At 42.8% G+C, this 17,734-nt stretch overlaps 1 protein-coding gene across 1 annotated transcript in view; it reads right to left on the reverse strand.

The window, feature by feature from the left end:
• Window positions 1–17,734, reverse strand: part of PTPRG (protein tyrosine phosphatase receptor type G) — a 394,477-nt gene that overhangs the window by 8,281 nt on the left and 368,462 nt on the right. The window contains exons 16-27 of the mRNA XM_053953681.1: window positions 12,804–12,900; window positions 11,095–11,177; window positions 10,733–10,867; window positions 10,370–10,504; window positions 9,793–9,965; window positions 8,510–8,645; window positions 8,032–8,178; window positions 6,091–6,184; window positions 4,743–4,819; window positions 4,187–4,315; window positions 1,749–1,895; window positions 870–1,012 (exon numbers count right to left, since the gene is read on the reverse strand). Coding sequence (XP_053809656.1) covers window positions 870–1,012; window positions 1,749–1,895; window positions 4,187–4,315; window positions 4,743–4,819; window positions 6,091–6,184; window positions 8,032–8,178; window positions 8,510–8,645; window positions 9,793–9,965; window positions 10,370–10,504; window positions 10,733–10,867; window positions 11,095–11,177; window positions 12,804–12,900 — 1,496 coding nt within the window. The remainder of the gene's footprint in view (window positions 1–869; window positions 1,013–1,748; window positions 1,896–4,186; window positions 4,316–4,742; window positions 4,820–6,090; window positions 6,185–8,031; window positions 8,179–8,509; window positions 8,646–9,792; window positions 9,966–10,369; window positions 10,505–10,732; window positions 10,868–11,094; window positions 11,178–12,803; window positions 12,901–17,734) is intronic.

The following is a 17,734-nucleotide window of genomic DNA, read 5'->3' on the forward strand; positions in this document are numbered from 1 at the left end:
GGGCTTCCTTGGGATTTTAAGCACAGAATGACTCCAGGAAGTGCTCTGCCCACCAGGAAACAGTCCCTCAGAGGAAATCAGGTCAGACCCAGGCTCCAGCCTCACTACAATGGTAGTCTGCAGCTCCATAATGTGTGCAAGTAATAATATACAACGCAGTATTTAGCACTCTTTATAACCGGGTGTTCAAGCATAGCTGGTGAGACAATGCTCACCACTGTGCTACAGAAGAGGCAAGTGTTGGGGTATGCTGGCCTGGAGTCAGTGGGCCCCCTCACGCCCACTTGGCACTGTATGGGCCTCTTGGAATATTTTTTGGGAAGCAAAAGGAGAAAGAATAAATCTGCTTTTAGAAGACCGGGGCCCTTTGTCACAAGGTACTTCCGCTGCTCATCAGGAGACACAGCCGAGTCAAGCTTGTTCTGTCTTACATGGCACGTGAAACCTGAGCTGTTAGACAGGAGCCTGGGCTGTTTTGAAACTTGGTTCCATCAGCCCACTTTAGGCTGCTTAGAGCCTTATCTACAGCAAAGCTCTGCTGGGCTCTGAAGCAGGTTGTAGGATTTGCTTGGGATACTTCCAGGAGCAGAAGAACCCAAAATGCTTCCAAAGCAAACAGCCTCACCTCCTGAGATTATAGCCAACACAAAAACTACACTAAGCAAAATGTATTTGGCCTCAAATGCCAACTGAAAACTCATCCTTAGAAGTTTATATATTCTTAATCTGTTCCCTGGACTACTAAACCCCACCTACTCCTGGACTATTAAACCCCACCTACTCCATGCAGGAATGGACGTCAGTCCTAACAAGTGTCTTTCAGCTGAGTGTACAATTTGCACATAAATGGGAGAAAAGTGATGACATACTCATCATGAACTATGGTGGGGCCATCCCTTGTTAAGGCCTCTTCCTTGATTACATTGATAAGTTCAAAGGTACTGCTTATGGGAGCGTCAGGGTTTGGCCATTTGGGACACTGAAAGTGGCGGACTTCCAGAACGTAGTCATCCTGCAATGACAAACCAGCCTGGCGTTAGCTTCCTCCACTTCACAGGCATCCACCCCAGGGACAGAGAGGAAAGAGCCTCACTGCAAACTGGAGGGAAACTTTCTTCTTCCAAACAGTTTACATAGAAAGAGGATACACAGCTCCAGCATCTCTGTAACAGTGAGCACCCTAAAATAATGCAAGCTTAACAAAAGGCTTAATCAATATAAGATTTTGTATTTGAATTCAGGGCTCATATCAAACCTCTCTCAGAGTCCTTATGGCTCAAAAGTCAAACAAGAGCAACCGAGTCAAATTTAAACGGGCTTGCAAACAAATGTTTTGCAGCAAAGTCCAGCTGCCATCCAGATAACAAACTAGAAGCAGGTTTATAGTTCAAAACAATCATGCTTACATTTTTAAGATTAGTTAAGACTCCCGAACAATTAAACTATAAATGCTGAATTTTGTAAGCAGAAATAAGACAATACACCTTGGTAAAATCACATGTTTTCACTTTCAAGCAAGACAGACAGTTAATACTAGCCTTACTAGCTAGAGGAATCTACCTGGAAGTAGAAGATGTGAGAGGGAGAAGGAGCCAATGAGAATACCTTTCCCCTGAGAGAAACATGCATCCACATGCATTTACAAGTAATTCCTTTCCAAAAATCTTCTGAACTCTTCTTCTGTATTTAAATGGCATCAATATAATTTTGGTGAAAAGCAAAGACCCACATTTGAAGGTTTACTTTACCTGGGTAGCTTCAAGGATAAAGTCATGGATGATAATTTGCTCTTCGTTAGAGAGGCACAGTCTGTCTTTGCTGATAAGGGTCACAGTAAAGGCCTCACAGTTCATGGATTCCTCACGACTTGGCCAGTACACAAACTCATCTTCTGCCTGGAGAAATGAAAGAACACACTACTGCAGCCTTTCAGATACCTTTGTGCAACTGAAAAATCCAGTGGATCAAAAAATTGCTTTGATAAATAGAGATGATCAGGAACTGACCTTTAAAAAACACTTCTGTCTAAAACAAATTTACTATCACAGTAGGCAGTAAACCTGCCAGATCCTCCCTTTGTGTGTTCAAACAGGTAACATCTGCTTTTTAATTGGTTTCACAGGGAAATGGCTATCTTAGCTCACTCATACTTAACCTTTGTATTGTATCCCAGGCTTTATGACCTCCTGCCTACACAGTTTTGTTTGAAAGTCAGATATTTGTTTAGAAAATCTCATTGACCTTTAAAAATTAATGACTTGTTATTTTTAATTTGTGTTTATTGTGGTGTCTAATCCAAAACTCAGGGTCTATGGATCAGGCTTAGGTAGAAGATTGATGGATACTTATGAAGGGCTTGAATTTTTAGGAGTGAGCAGAGGAGTGAAGAGGAAGAGAAAAACCCAAACATTCTTAACCTTGAAAGAAACATTGGCTGAACTTAACACAAGTTCTCCAGCAAAACACCTCTACTGAAGGGACACTGTAAAACCTCAGTGAGACTGGAAAGGCTGGAAGAAGTTCAGTGCTGAAGTAGCCTGACTGGCAGGATGTAAGTCAAAACTGTTCTTTAAAACAGCTGTCAAAGCTGTTCTTTAAAAAATAACTGTGAATTCCTAATGTGCTGCAGAGAAAGGAAATTATGGTCTGTCACCACCTACATGCAAAGTCTGTTTCTTCTCCTGGCTTCAAAGGTCTATGTCCTTGCAGAATGAGCACAGAAGTTGCCCTGGCCACATGCACTGAGCAAACCCATGTCTCTGAACATCCCATCTTTCATTCATGAGTGAACATGAACTGTGAACTGATGTCATCCTGCCGTGGCCTTGCACAACCCTGTTAAACCAGGTGTATTTCTGTGGGTCTGCAGCTAGCTCTGATACACAAGATTCTGTTGAGATTTGTGTTGTCAGTGTTTATTCTGAAAATGTGACTTAAGGTTTTACATCCTTACAATTCTGCCCTAAATAAGCAGAAGTACTGGGAAGCAGAGTAATATGGCCGAGGGCCAGGCAAGGGACCTGTCCTGCCACCTGACAGGTCCTCATGCAGCAGGTGCCTTCCATTATTGCCTTGTCCTTTGGCATTGCACATCCAGCACCTTGATGCTGCCTGAATCCTGTGCCAGCCCTTCTTGCCAGCCAGCACATCACACGCTGACCACTGAGCCAAGGCCAGATGCCACTGCCTTCCTGGCCACCTCCACCCTGGGAATGGTGAAGGTGAAAGCATTGTGGCTGAGCCCAGCATTCCTCCTTTACCCTTTGATCACTGTGGTTCTGCAGAGCTATTTCATGTACATGTGAAGACAAGATCAGCCTCTTCATTTCCACCTGACGTACTTTCATTTCATAAGCACTTTCTGATCTGATTGAATGTCTCTGAGCACTCCTTGCAGTGCTGCACTCCCTTTCATCCCCACACAAGCAGCATATTGACTGCTGCCTCTTTAGTAGCCCCTCATGACTGCTATTTTCCTGCTGTAATGAAGGCGGTTTCTCTTCCACTTTCAGCTACAATGGTCTATTCACCTCAATGATGCGTGCATGAAAAAACGAACCGATTAGTTCCTAATCCTTTTCAACACACCCTCTTGAGACATGCTAGTAAATCTGGAAGTAGTGATTAGTACTTCACCTGTGTCTCCTTATTCTATCACTCTGTCTGACTCATTATTTCCACTTAAATTAACATACTTGTTTGCTTTTTACTTTCATTAAAAATGGCATGTGCAGCCTTGCACAGTCATAGTCTTGCACAGCCTGAGGTTTAAGCTCACAGGCAAACAAGCAATTATCCTCCTGTCCCTACCTTGCATTTCTGCTCCTCTCCAAGTCCTTACCCATAACCCCAGCCTCTCCATACCCTCAGTGCTTGCATCCTGCCCTCAGGAGCCTTGCAGATGCTGACAGCACTGGTGTGCTGTGCTGTGCTATCTGTGAGCACTGAGGTCCCTCCAGCCCTGATGTCCACGGGTGAGTGCAGAAGGCAAGAGCAAAAGAACAGCCCCTACATCATTGAACTTATCTTTTTGTAAACAGCTTATGGCAAAGTTTGAGTAGGTGGCTCAAAAATTGGCTTTGCTTTCAGCCAGAAAACAGCCCCAGCAGGCAACTGAGTGACCCTGTGCTGTGCCCAGCTGGGCTGTGACAGTGGCATCACGCAGGGAGAGACACAGGCAACTCACCAGGCTCTGGTTGTCCGGCAGCATGACAATGATCTGTGCATTGTGGTCCCAGATCATTCGCCAGAAATCTTTAGTTGTATGTGGCAGTGGATGTTGGGTTATGATGAACTCGTTACTCCTGTAGTAGCCCTTTGGCAGCAACACAAACACACAGTTACTTACTGCCTCCCATACTTTTAAAGCACTGATTTAATTTCTGGGGACACGTAATGACCCTATTTCATTTTCCACCACAATATTTTCACACAGACTATATTTTCTTAACTCCATTTCAATTCTACAGAGTCCCTACTGCTTTAATTTACTTTAAATCCCAGTATCTATTTGACTGTATCTCACAGAAATACACATTCCATCTAAATGCATCTTGTAATTAATTTTTTTAGGCAAGAATCTTTAATAAAACACGGTTAATAGCTTTACATTATGGGGAAGGTGTTAAAATCTCATCTGTTAATACACAGCCATTACATACAGAATTAAGACAATTACAGGCATCTGGTATTTAGCACCTTAGAACTGATTTTACTTTGTAATTAGGTGTTGGCTTCCTCACCATGATATAAGAGGCATTAATGTAATCTGTTCCCTTCATTCCAGGCAGTGGTGCCAAGCCCACTCTAGCACGCTCAGCTATAACATTAAGAAAAAAAAAACACAGAAAAAAAAAAAAAAAGATCAAAGTTTGATCATGGCACAATGCAGAAAGTAAGAATTTCTCAGCCGTTAACAAAGCAAACAGTGTGCAGCTCCCATCTCCCACAGGAGCAGGCCAGCACTTTAACTGCATTAAAGCACTGCCTGCTAACACAGGATATAAAAGAGAATGTTGCACAATATTCCCACAAGGACAAAGTAATTTCAGGAATCAAATTTTACTATAGCAAAGATTTTCACAGCAGGCTGAATTACCAAATAACAGTATATGCAGTGATAACAGGGGATTTCGGGTAATTCTTGTATGTAGTGTTCCATTTGTCTCCAGCAGCATACAAACCCAGCTGATTTATTTTGTTTTCCCTACCACTCTGTAGCACTGCCATCTCTCACAGGGTGAGAGAACCTCCAGAGACAAACATCTTCCCAAATGGGGAACTTCCCAGAAGTGTGTGCTCTTCTGCAGAGCCACGCTTCCCTGTGACCTTTGAGACCTGGGTTCAACATCACCCTCAAACCCTCTGACAGCCCCTAAAAGCCAAACTGAAATCAGTGCAGCTGCATGACACAAAGGGCCAAATCAAACAACCTATTTCTAGCGTGTCCCATCTGTTTTTAAAATGTATTCTGATGACTTCCCTTTTTATTAATAAACTTTACAATGAACTGTATCTGTGCCACTATTACTCTGTGCTATCTTGGCTATCATCTGTCCTCTGTGTCCTGTACTCTGGGTTATGTGATGGGGATGACATTGTGCCCTTGCTTGGTCTGGTGCAAGTTCATATTGCTTGACAGCCATGCACAGATTCCATTGTAATGACTGTGGAACTGTGTCCTTGGTCACTAAAAATCCTTAGATCTGGGGTGGCTCACACAGAAAAACTGAGTGCAGTAGCTGAATTACAAACAACTGGTGCAAATCACTCTGGGAGATCTCCCAGAGCAGGGAGCTGCTGGTATCAAAGTAATCTCTTAGTATTCCATAGATTTATCCCCTACGAAATTATTCAAATTCTTAAGCACTTCAAATTAACATTTCACTTGGACAGTATATCTGGCTGACACTGCAACTATTTCCTTTTGTTCAGTTTCATTTGGGTAATACTGAAAGACAAGACAGCTTGGGCTGAACAAAAGATTACATTTCCCCTTCCTCGTGGCTATGTCTTTTCATGCATAACACCGGGAGAATTCGGTACAAAAAGTTATGCTAGGCAGTAATCAAACTGAAGATGTGAACTTACATGGCACAACTGATGAGTTCCTGTTCTTCTCTTTGTTGCAGTCTTTCTGAGCACTGAAGCATTCCACGTATTTTGCATTACACTGTGTAACCAGCTGAAAGAGAATAAAGTAGTAAGTCAGCCCTCAGAGCACTCTAAATGAAGAGAGGAGGTTTCTTCGCCAACTCCTGCGAAGATGCATTAGTAGAAGAATAAACTGCATTGTTAAAACTTGTTTAAAGTACTCAAGTTTCCAATGGAAATCATCCTTTTCATACAACATGTTTAATAGATAAAAAGATCTCTGGAGCTCTCAGTTTTGCAACATCCTGTATATGAAGTTCCATCAAAATGAATTTTCACAGAACACTACGTTTCATTATCTTTGAGAATATATTTCACAGAATTTCGGATATGTTTAGTCAGAAGCAGGTCTCGAGGAATAAAAGCTAGCAAAATAGAACAACAAAACTTTAATTTTTTTTGTTGTTTTTGGGGTTTTTTCCCCTAAAATAATAGCCAGATCATTCTTGCAGAATGTCTTTTTCTGCCAGGCCTTTGGGGAACCCACCACACTGGCATCTAAGATCTGAGGCCATGGGCTACATTATCTGGTCTGCCATGTTCATTCTGGGCTGCCTAGAGGCACAAAGAAAGGATTTGTATTTTAATACTCCTCCAGTACATGGGGAAACTCTGCCAGAGCAAAGAGAGTAAAGGTGGCTTTCACATCTCCTGCACTCACACCTCGTTACTCAGCGTCATTTCACTCTAAGATGGTTGAACGTAAATTGCTCTACTGGGGCATGAGCACAAGTTATTTTCTGCCAGCTCTGTGGCAGCAGCAGAAACAAGAGAAAGATCTAATAATTGCTGCTGGTCACATCCCAGTTTGAAATGCACTCTAAACAAGATAGCACTCAACTCATCTGTGCACTGGCATAAGCCACATTAGAAGTTACGGGCATTCTAAATAACTGTGCAATGTTTTCAGAGAAAGTAATTTCTGTAAATGGCACTAAGGGTTTTAAAACCTTGGCACGAGTCATCAGAAAACATATAATTTAGAATTGTTTGTAAAAGTGCAACACTTTTTAAAATAACAAATCTTTGCCTCCTCCTGCATTTTGTGTGGGTGTGCGTGCTCTTGCACTTGTTTCTTTAATTTAGTAATTAAGCATCTGGAATGTCTTGAGTGATGGAGAAATACTAAGATTCCTACAAGTGATTTCAGATTAATTTTTGAATAGCTTCGCACCTGGTGTAATTTAACAGCTTCAGTTCCTTATGTAGTTTTTGGGTAGTTATTAACTGAGTGAGTTTAGCTGTGAAAACAGATGTCATGTGTCTCCTTATGATACAAACTCTCACAAAATATTTTACAATGTATTCAAATAAAGTGCAGTCAGAAAATCTTAGGTTTCAAGTAAGAGATCCGGGAAAAAGAATGAAATTACTTTGGCCAGGAAGGAAGCAGCTATGTCATAGCAGGAAACACAACAAGCATCATGATTAGCAATGAAAAAGGCATATTGTGTTTCCTGGTCGTAAAACATTTGTAATTCCTTATCTACACTGAGGAAATAGTAGGTGGTGCAAAGAACCTCATCTCTTGTCTTTCCCCATATTTGTATGCATGAGAGCCACGGTTTTTGAGGAAGACTTCCAGCCAAGCTAACCACAGACTTGGGAACATCCAAGGCCCCTTGGGAACAGGGAGACCAGCAGCACAGTCCAAACCAGTGTCCATGTCCCTCTTCTCAGCTCTGACTGAAGAGCATGAGCACTGATTTCCAGCAGTGAAGCAAGGACTCTGTAGGACTGAACTTCTCATGATGTTGTGCTGTGCTGATCAAGTTTTCTGGTTTGGTTCCTTAGCCATGACAATAGACAGTGAAGACAAGCCATAAAAAAGAGGGTAGGAAAATTAGGTCCCTCTGGATGGCAGTGATTAAGACTTACCTTGAACTGTTTTTCTAGCCGTGTCTTCCCTCCTATGCCAGGGATGAGGATGCTGTTAACATAACTATGCAGCTGGTTTGCAGACACTTCAGTCTCCTTCCCAAGGATGGCTTCCAACAAGGCATCATGAATAAAAATGTACTGCTCCTAGAAAAACATCAGCATGTCAGGTGGACATTTGAAATAACCTGAACGGATGTCTTTGTCCGAGGAGCAGTGCACACTAAAGGAAAGGGTGTTCAAAACAAGCCACTCATGCAAATACTGCCAAATTCAGAATATTTATAAATATAGTACATACAACTCTGAATAAGTCAAAAACAAAATCTGAAGTTTCTGGTCTAGAAAAAGACAGTGCAGAAAAATATCAGTAACATATTCAATTTTTACAGGGATGTAATTGGAAAAATCTATTCTCTTTTTGATTACAATGCAAAAATGAACAAGGCTTTAAATTCAACCCCACTGCATTTTTTACCTCTGTCTGGACGAGGTAGTTGCGCTGTGTCCTGATATGTTTCAGGAAACCCAGGACATTAACTGTGCTTTTGTCTTTTATCTGCTGCAGCATACTGTCTATCACAATGTAGGTACCAGTTCTGCCAACACCAGCACTACAGAGAACATAAGAGACACTCATGAAATACAGCCAGATGAAAGCAAATGCAGAAGTAACTAGAACAGAACTAAGCAAATATTCACATATTCCTATTCATGGGCTTCCATTTTCCTCCTAGCTTCAACCATTAAAGTTTCCCAGCAAAATATTTTGGGTTTCTGGAAATATTACCAGGTATATAATTCCTCCCTTCTGTGGGTATTTCTGTGCTTCAAGATGAGGCTGAATACAATACAAGCCATCACACCTGTGCCAGCAGCATGAGGATAAGGCTGCTGTGGTCCTGGACTTCATACTCTGGCTGCTCACACTTGGCTCCTGTTTCCACTGCTGCAGTTACTGGTGTTGGCTGGATGAAGCCATTCAGAGGTCCATCCTTTGCCAAGCTGCTGCTATGCTGGATTGCCAAGGTCACTCCAGGCTGTGAGATGGCTCTGGCTGGCTTCAGCCTTGAGGTAAACTTAAGCTGCAAAGTGGAGCTGGAAATGAAAGTGGTACCAGCACTATGGGAAGGTATAAAAGGGGATTAATCCTGTGGAGCAGAATTCCTTACAGTGAACAAGGGCAGTCCTGGGCCCAAGAGAGATGGGAGCTCTTCAGAGAGTCTCCATTTCTGCTGAGGAAGGAGCTGTAACCCCCATCATCCTCTCCTCTTTGATATAGTGCTGTGCAGCCCCTGCACACACAGTGATGAAGACCACATCCCTGAACTAGTATATTCACTGATCTACTGCTGTGACTGCAAGTGCTGGTGAGGATGAGTGTGGTTCATTGGCAATTGCATTCCCAGGTGTCCATGTATCCACACTGTTGCTTCCCAGCAAAGGCGATCCTGGCCTGTCCATGCACTGAACTGGGAGGCTACAAATAAGCTTTGACCAAGGAGCTTTCCAATTCCAGTGCAATGTAGTTCAGCAGTTCAGTATCATGGCTATAGCAAAACCCTGCATCAGCTGGGAAGCTTTTGCACTGGAGCTGTTTTAAGACATAGGCAAAGAAGAGCTCATGTCTAACTGCACCCCATGGGGCTGACACACTCCTCCTGTGTTAGTAACCTGCAGTGTTTGCGTTAGGTGGCACGGAAGAGCACACACTGTGCTCTAGCTGTGCTTGCCTTGGGTGGTTTGTCACAGCCATCATACCTGCAGTGCACCACCACTGGTCCCATGTCTGGGGTTCTGGCTGCCGAGGATCTCCTGACGAAGGTGAGCACGGGCAGGGCGTACTCGGGCACGCCCATGTCGGGCCACTGGGTGTAGTGGTACTGAATGACAGTCCTCTCGTTCTGCCGCCCTTTGGGGTTCCCCTTCTGACCCTGGGTACGAAGGGTGTGCGGAGACAAGAGAGAGAGGAGGGAAAAGAAGCATAAAAATATCGTCAGTCCCTCTGGCTTGCTCAGCTGTGAAAGTGCTGGACTCTGACAGAAGAAACCTGCAGCTCTGCCTGCTGATGGGTGGAGACAGAGTTTGAGGAAAAATACATGTGGGAACAGGTAATAACAGCAATTACAAGGACACCAAAGCTGCAGTGCACTTGAGAAAAAGAAATACAGGCTAAACCTTAGCAACAGGTTCCTTGTAATCCTGTCTTTACTTACTTCTTTCCCACCCGCCTGCCTCTCCAGGCTGCCTATGCAAATGCAGAGTTTTGCTCTGGTGTGCCTTGCATCCTACACAAGCTGGAAGACACCTGGATGGGAGCAGTGAAGTCTTGGCTCACCTTTTTCATCTTGGTGTTCCTGACGGTGAAGCGGCGCACGGTGTAGCAGGCGTGGACGTTTGTGCTCTTGAGCGTGACGATGATGTTGCCGTACTCCTCGCTGTTCTCTGTCGGCCAGTACTGATCGCATTTCCTCTGAACACAGACACAGTTGGGTGAGTTGGGTAAGGGCCTGAGCTGCTGCTTTGTATTTCTGTCTAGAGCTTCTTGAAAAAAATCATGGCTCAGTATGTGTCCCTGTGTTGTGTTACTTATGTGTTATGCATCAGTACGTATCATCCCAAGCCGTTTAAAACAAATTCTGCTCAGGTGATCTGGGGAAGTGTTAAGGAGCAACTGCTAACAAACAAGAAAATCTCTTACTCTTCCTTTTTCAACAAGGTTCGTGATCATGACAATGATTCCTGTATTTTGTTCCCAAATCATCCTCCAGAAATCTTCAAAGGTAGACTTTAAAGGTCCCTGGGTAGCAATGTAGGCTTTTGCTTTGTTGTAACCCTTCAAAGAAAACCATAATGCCAAGTGAGATGAAAGCAATATCATAGCAGAAAAATTAATATTTTAGAGGTAAAAAAAAAGGTGCTTTTCTAATTCAGAAGAGTGAGGAATTTGTAGCAAAATTATCAGATGAAGTTGGCAAATACAATCACATCACAAGTGACAATATTTCCTTCCTGTGGAAGGATTCAAAGGTAGAGCAGATAAAAACCATTAAAACAACTTACATCAACATAATTAGCATTAATGTAGTCACTGTGCTTAGAATCTTTCCCTGGTAAAGGCCTTAGCTTCACCCTGCTGTGATCATCTGCAGGATAAAAAACAGCAGAGAAACATTAGGGAAACACGCTGCAGAACTGCAGGCAAACATCCCATTTCCTGGGTATCAGGGCTGCCCTTACTAATACACAGAAGAGATTGGCCTTGGACTGGAGTCAAGAGGGAGATGGGAGAATCTGTTCTTGGTCATCTGCTCATGTGCAGGTGTTCAGCCTTCATATCCCCTAAAGTACATGGTTCATGCTGGGACAGCTTCTCTTTAAAGGGCACTGGAGCCTCAGGAGCACAATTTTTAGAATCATCTACATCACTCAGGGTAGTGAGATTCAAAGAGCCAGGGCACCCCATGGGGCTGTGAAACGCTGCCTCTGCTCAGCTCAGCTCATTATCCTCCCCTCAGTGCTGGGCTCAGACAGCTCTGCTGGCTCTGGGAGCTGAGTGAATGTCCTCACTTCTTCACCACCATCATCACACCACGAGGAAAGACTTGAGGCTGTGATCTTGAGCTCCTCTTTTTGTTTCACTCAAATGCTTGACTCCGCCTTAAAGCAGGAAAAAATCATAGTCCTGCTCCGAGGCAGAAGCACTGGGCTGTGTGGTGCTTCCAACTCATGCAGAGATAAGACATGTGAGCCAACTTTAAGCATAAAGATTGGTTTATTTTGCCTTCTTTCAGGACCAGTGGAGAGAGAGGATCTTCCAATGATAATCTGGAGGACTGAAGTGCCTGCTTCAATCCTCCTTCAATGTCACATCTCTGTACCTAGAGAGATGAGACACCTATGTCTAAAATCAGAGCTGGGACAAGCTCAATGAATGCCTTTGCCCAAGGCCACACAGCAAGTCTTTCAAAGGTGTGGGAATTGGTCCTCAGCCAGTACCTTGATTACTACTGAAAATCTGTTAGGGACACACATTTCCTTCCTATGCCATCAAAAGCATTCTAAATTTATTGCAATGTTTATGAACACTGAGAACTTTTTACCAGTGGGCTCTCCATGCCTGTCCCTAAACCACAGTGACAGTTGCATCTGCCATCCATTCCACATAAGAGAATAACAGGGAAAAAGTTACTGCACTTCTATCCCAGATCATTTGCATTCTAGGGCAGAGTCCAGATTTGCAGTTCTCAGAGGGATACAGGCAAAGCCTGCTCAGTGCTACAAAGATCACTATTTGTCCAAATCCTACACAGAGCTAAAGCAGTTTGAAATATAGCAGATACACTCTGTAAGATTTAGCACCTTTGGGACTGTAGGGTAATCCCAGGAATCATCAATAAAACTCTTTGCTCCTCCATGCACTTCCCCTAGGCCAGTTTTCAGGCATTAGCAGGCAGGAGTGCGCTGATCATCAATTCATCCCAGTTATTCCTCTGCAAAATTTCATACCAAACTTCTACAACTATGCTTGGACATCCAAGCTGTGAAACATTTCAAAACAAAAGCTGGAGTGAAATCCTGGCCCTGGAGAAGCCAAAACATACACTGCCTTTAATGGGGAAAGGATCTCCCAGCCACACTTTCACATGTTTATTACATCCTGTGTAATAATGTAGCCTGGGGCCATCTGCCTGTCCCAGTCACACAGACACACTGCAAGAGGAGAGTGCCCTTTTGGGTTATCCATTGTGCTTAGGCCAGTGCTTACTTACAGGCCAGGATGTTGATGTATCTGTTCTTGTGCTTGTTGTCGGGATGGTTGGAATGCTCTGCAGTGATGTTCATGTCAGCCGTACAGCGCTGCACTTCCTAGGCAGAAAGATTATTCAAACGGAAAATTTGTCAGTCCAAAAAACCCTGAGCTTTCTCTCCTTTTGCAGCAGCTCATGGAAACCATGGTCAACGTATCAGAATTTTAATTGCTGGGTTAAACACAAAGTCTTTCAGTATTGTCCTGTATGTTGTGTCAGGTGTCCCTGGGGCACGGTCACGCTCCTCTCCACAGGCCTGGGGACAGACGAGCAGCCTGAGAGCCAGCTGTCCCCTCTGACCACCAGTCCATCACCTTCTGCACTGCATCTCCTGCCATGCCCCACTCTGTCCCTCCTTGGGGAGCTAAGACAGGGTCTCTCAGATACAAGAGTGGCCAGTGCAGTGTTACAAACTAATAACAAAAAACATTTCAACAGAAGACTTTTGATCACTGGACAACTTATCTGTTTATAACCTCTCAAAATGGGGTTTCTGACATTTAAGTTTGGTACTGACCTTTTGCTAGCTCTCTGCAGAGAGATGCCTTTTGTAAAATATAAATAAAATAGATCTCTGAAGATAACAATGAGGGCTTTAAATACCACTGCCTGGATGCTGATTAACAGCCCTCAATCCAGTGAAGAGAAGGTTGGATCCATGTGTATTTACAAAGCAGAGAGAGACCAGGGTGCTCATGAAGCCAGAGATGCAATGTCTGAAGAGCTGGGGCTGTAGGTTAAATACCCAGTTCCCTTGGAATTTCTAAATTCTTAACCCACCCCTTACTCTGTTCAACAACAGGATACAGAGCTATTGAAATGGGGCAATGGAGGGTCTTTTCATTTAAAATTATTCTTCATTTAAAGACACATTTTTGAAAAAAAAATTAAAATTTGGAGTTTACAAAGTTGTGGAAGAAATTATATTTATTCAAATATTTTGTGACTCCCAGGAATTGCCCCAAACAGAACCAATTTCCCCCCAGGATATGTGAGGAAGTGCCAAATTACTTTGTATTTCAGACTTTAAAAATAACAGTATAGAACCTAAGAGGCAAAGTCATTAGGAGCTCACAGCTGCTACAAAGATCATGAGCTAAGTGACAGAGAAAAATTATCACAAGAAATGCTATACAAACAGCAGATGTAGGAGTTCAGCATTATGCAGACATTTCACCAAGGACTTGCATAGCAATTTTGATATCTTCCCCAACATTTACATTTTAAAAGTGCAAAGTATACTAAAACCTTGTACGTTTTATAGCTTTTATATCCATGTGACACTCTCAAATAACAATTGCTTCTCTCTCTCTTTCCAGCCCTCCACAGGGAGAAACATACTGTGCTCAAGGAGATGAGCTGAGCAAAGACAAAGATGAATTGAGCAAAACTCTCAGCTGGCCCTAAAGGAATTTTCATAGTTCCACTTCTATCAAATAAAAAAAACCCCATATTAAAGTGTGCTCTTCCCCTAATTCTGCTTGTCAGCTCCAGTAAGCAAGGGATTTCAGATAACACAATAGGCAGGATCAGTTCAGCCTAAGTCATGGTTGGAAAAGCAGCAATATTTACATGTTAGGCTGATTTAATGTAATTTTGTTTTATCTATATTTTCATTTAGAAATCACACAACATCACTGCTGTACCACTCCAGGTCACTCCTAAAAAATACCCTGCCTGCTTCTGAAAAGCCTCGCATCAAACCCTACATCCCTGCATCACTATAAAATTCTTTTTAGAAGTTATTGGTGTTGAAAAATTTATGCCAAACGCTGTAGAATTTAATACAGATTAATCCAATAAGGTTCTGTGGAGAATACTCTGAGAAGTTATAGAATTTAATAGGGAATTACCTCCCTGCTAAGGAATTTTCTCTGACAGTTTAAATACTACATAGTAAATGTATCATTTTCTATTAAGTTCTATAGGATTTTTCCATAAGGGAATTGCTGGGGAGGTTAATCATTTTAATTAACCTTTTTATGTTGATGATGACTGTTTCCTTGACTGTACATGTTCCCAGCTGACCAATATAACGTTAATAGAAGAGGAAGATTAAGCTAAGATGGAGAAAAACACAGCAGTGGAAAAGGAGGTCTGACGCTGTGAGAGCTGATGATCTGAAAATGGCTTTTCTTAACACATTACATTCTAAATGGTTTTTAATACTCTGGAAAGCTGTTGTAATGGTGGATATATCTACACAATGCAAAGCATAGCAAAAGGAGACTGTTACAGAAAAGCTTCCCCCTTGCCAATATACCTCAGTCATTTTTGTATTTTTAAAGTCTTCAGCCCTCCCCTCCAGTCCAGGACACATCCAAGGCTTTGGGACACTGAAGCTGTCAATGAGAAGGGGACTGAGGACATCCTCCAGCACCACCCTGGCCTGGGTTTGGCTGTACCAAAACCCAGATGGGGTTGAGAGCAGAGGATGGGTATCCACGCTCTCCTACCCTCTGAGGCTCATCTCCAAATCCTAACAGCAAATTACTAAACCACAGGCTCCCTCCACCAGCCAGTAAGGCATAAGTTAACATTCCTCTGTTATTAAAGCCAAGGTGATTGCCTTTCATCAATGCACAGAAGGCTGCAAGGAGACAAGACTAGTTGCAGTCTGTTATCTGTGCCTCTGTTCAGAGTATTATTTACCCCTTGGCAGAAGAGGACACCCCAGTGTTAATAAATAACACCCTGGAGAAAGTCCCCAAAAGTCCCTGTCTTAATTATGCCATTTTACCACATTTATGTATATCACATATTTACTTTCCCAGCATTTTCTGTTGCTTATGCAATGAACACCCCAGGATTTCTAAACCTCACTGGCTACCAAGTTCTTCAGTTGCACGAAAAACATCATCATGATTGCATTACTACCAAAACCTACGTTTGCAGGCAGGTCACCAGGTCAGGGCTGCTCATAGCAGCTCAGCCTAAACAAAGTCCTCTCCCAGCAGGCACAAAACTGTTACTGGCACCTTGGAGTAGGACAGGTAGTGTTTGTTTCATCATCTTCATAAATCATCCATAAACTTTTCATGTCTAGAATATTTCCTTTGGCTTTCCTTAATCCTGCTTAGTCTCCTCCACTGATTTTAATGATGGCTGGCTTGCACACTGCTGCTCCTCATGTTTAACTTCCCAGAACACATTACTGTCCCAGGATGAATGGATACAGGCTTTATTCTGTCCTTTCAACTTAATCATTGACAACCCTAGAAACCAAAGTACATGGTTTCAATTGACTGTTAGTTACCGTAAGAAGTGTTCTAGTCTATGCTATTATGGCTAATTTGCCTTTTAATTATATTGTCCATGCTAATGCTAATTGGAATTTGATACACCCAGGTTTAACGACCCATTTTAATTGCCTTTCTGAAACAAGTTACAGATTAGTTTCTTCTAAACTTCAAAGAATTTCCATTTAAGTGTAAAATCAAACTGCTCCAGTGTCTTGCTGGCAGTAGAAGGTTCTGAGCAGGATTTTTTGCTACAGTGGCTGAGCAGGAACTCGGTCTCTTGATTTGGCCTTACAAAGCTGCTGCTGCTGTTTCCCATTACTTCAGGCTGATGTCCTGGCAGGGGCTGAACTGTGAAAGCCTATGAATAGCAATGAGGAGTCACAACAAAGAAAGGATCCTAATCTGAGCAACTAAAGCTGAGAAGATCCATAGCTGTGTTTTGATACGAATGCTGATATTTTTCAGCAGGGAAGCATCCACCCCCAATATCAGTTTTGATCTATTATTTTAATCCCAAATTACAAGAATTCTGTGGTAGTGCTCTTTCTGTTTGTTTTATCACAGCAAACATGAAGACAGCATACCAACAGAGACTGCAGATAGTGTTTGAAGATATCCCCCAGGAACAGTGTAGATTTCTATAATAATTTAGCACTGGTATAAACTCTCCAACAGCACTCGAGAGAGAGGTGAGCTGGGGACAGCCTAGAAAGAGGTGAAAATAAACAAACCAAAAGGACTCAACACAGGAATAACATCAATAGATGTTATTAGCTAAATAACATCAATAGCTAAAAACTCCTGTAAAATGCATGAGACAGGAAAGAATAGCGGGGTGGAGGTGTCAGAGTCTGACCAAAAACTTGCATTTCCCAGCCAATGGCTCATCCAAGTGGGGCTTCCAGGCACAAACCTTGGGAATGGCTGTGGTACTGTGGTTACTAATAGAAACTCCAGGTATCTGAACTTCTTTTACTGCTTCTCTTCATCTCTTAATTCATAACACCAGTTTCTAGGTGTTAGGTAGGTGAAGCAGTGAGATAAGAATTGAGAACTCCAGGAAGGCCCTGTTCTGCAGCAATCCTTCCTCCTCCAGCTTCACAGTGCTGCTTCCCTCTGGTTTCAGTACAGCAATGCAAAGGCTGAGAATACTTCTAATTAAGGCAATTTGGGGCCAGGTTATAAAACATTCCCAAAGCAGTATTGCCTGCTAGCAGCATACTTTTGAAATGGCATCTTTCTGCTGCCATCCTTGGTATAGATGCAGCACGTGCCTGGTGCAAGCTGTGTCTAATCTGTAAGGGGTGTCAGGATAACTACACTGGTTTTTAGTATCTCAAGAAGTGTGGAAAGTGCAGCATTATCTGTTTTCAATGCAACCCATGGCTAACGTTCTGAGGTCCCCAGTTAAAAAGAGCCAGTGACCCCTGCCCTGAGCAGCAGCAACCATGAGAATAACATTAGCAAATCCCTGCCACATTGCTGGAAATATAGATTTATGTTATTTTCTTACATTTCAGGCCATTTAGAAGAAGGTGCCACTGGAGTATAAAGATATTTTCAATTTATGTGATGAGGGAGCTAGACAGCCTGCCTCTGAGTTCAGTGAGCCTGTTCAGACTCCAAATTGGCAATGAATCATTATGCTCA

This window comes from Vidua chalybeata, chromosome 12 (assembly GCF_026979565.1).
Source record: "Vidua chalybeata isolate OUT-0048 chromosome 12, bVidCha1 merged haplotype, whole genome shotgun sequence".
In the NCBI taxonomy this organism is placed as follows: Eukaryota; Metazoa; Chordata; class Aves; order Passeriformes; family Viduidae; genus Vidua; species Vidua chalybeata.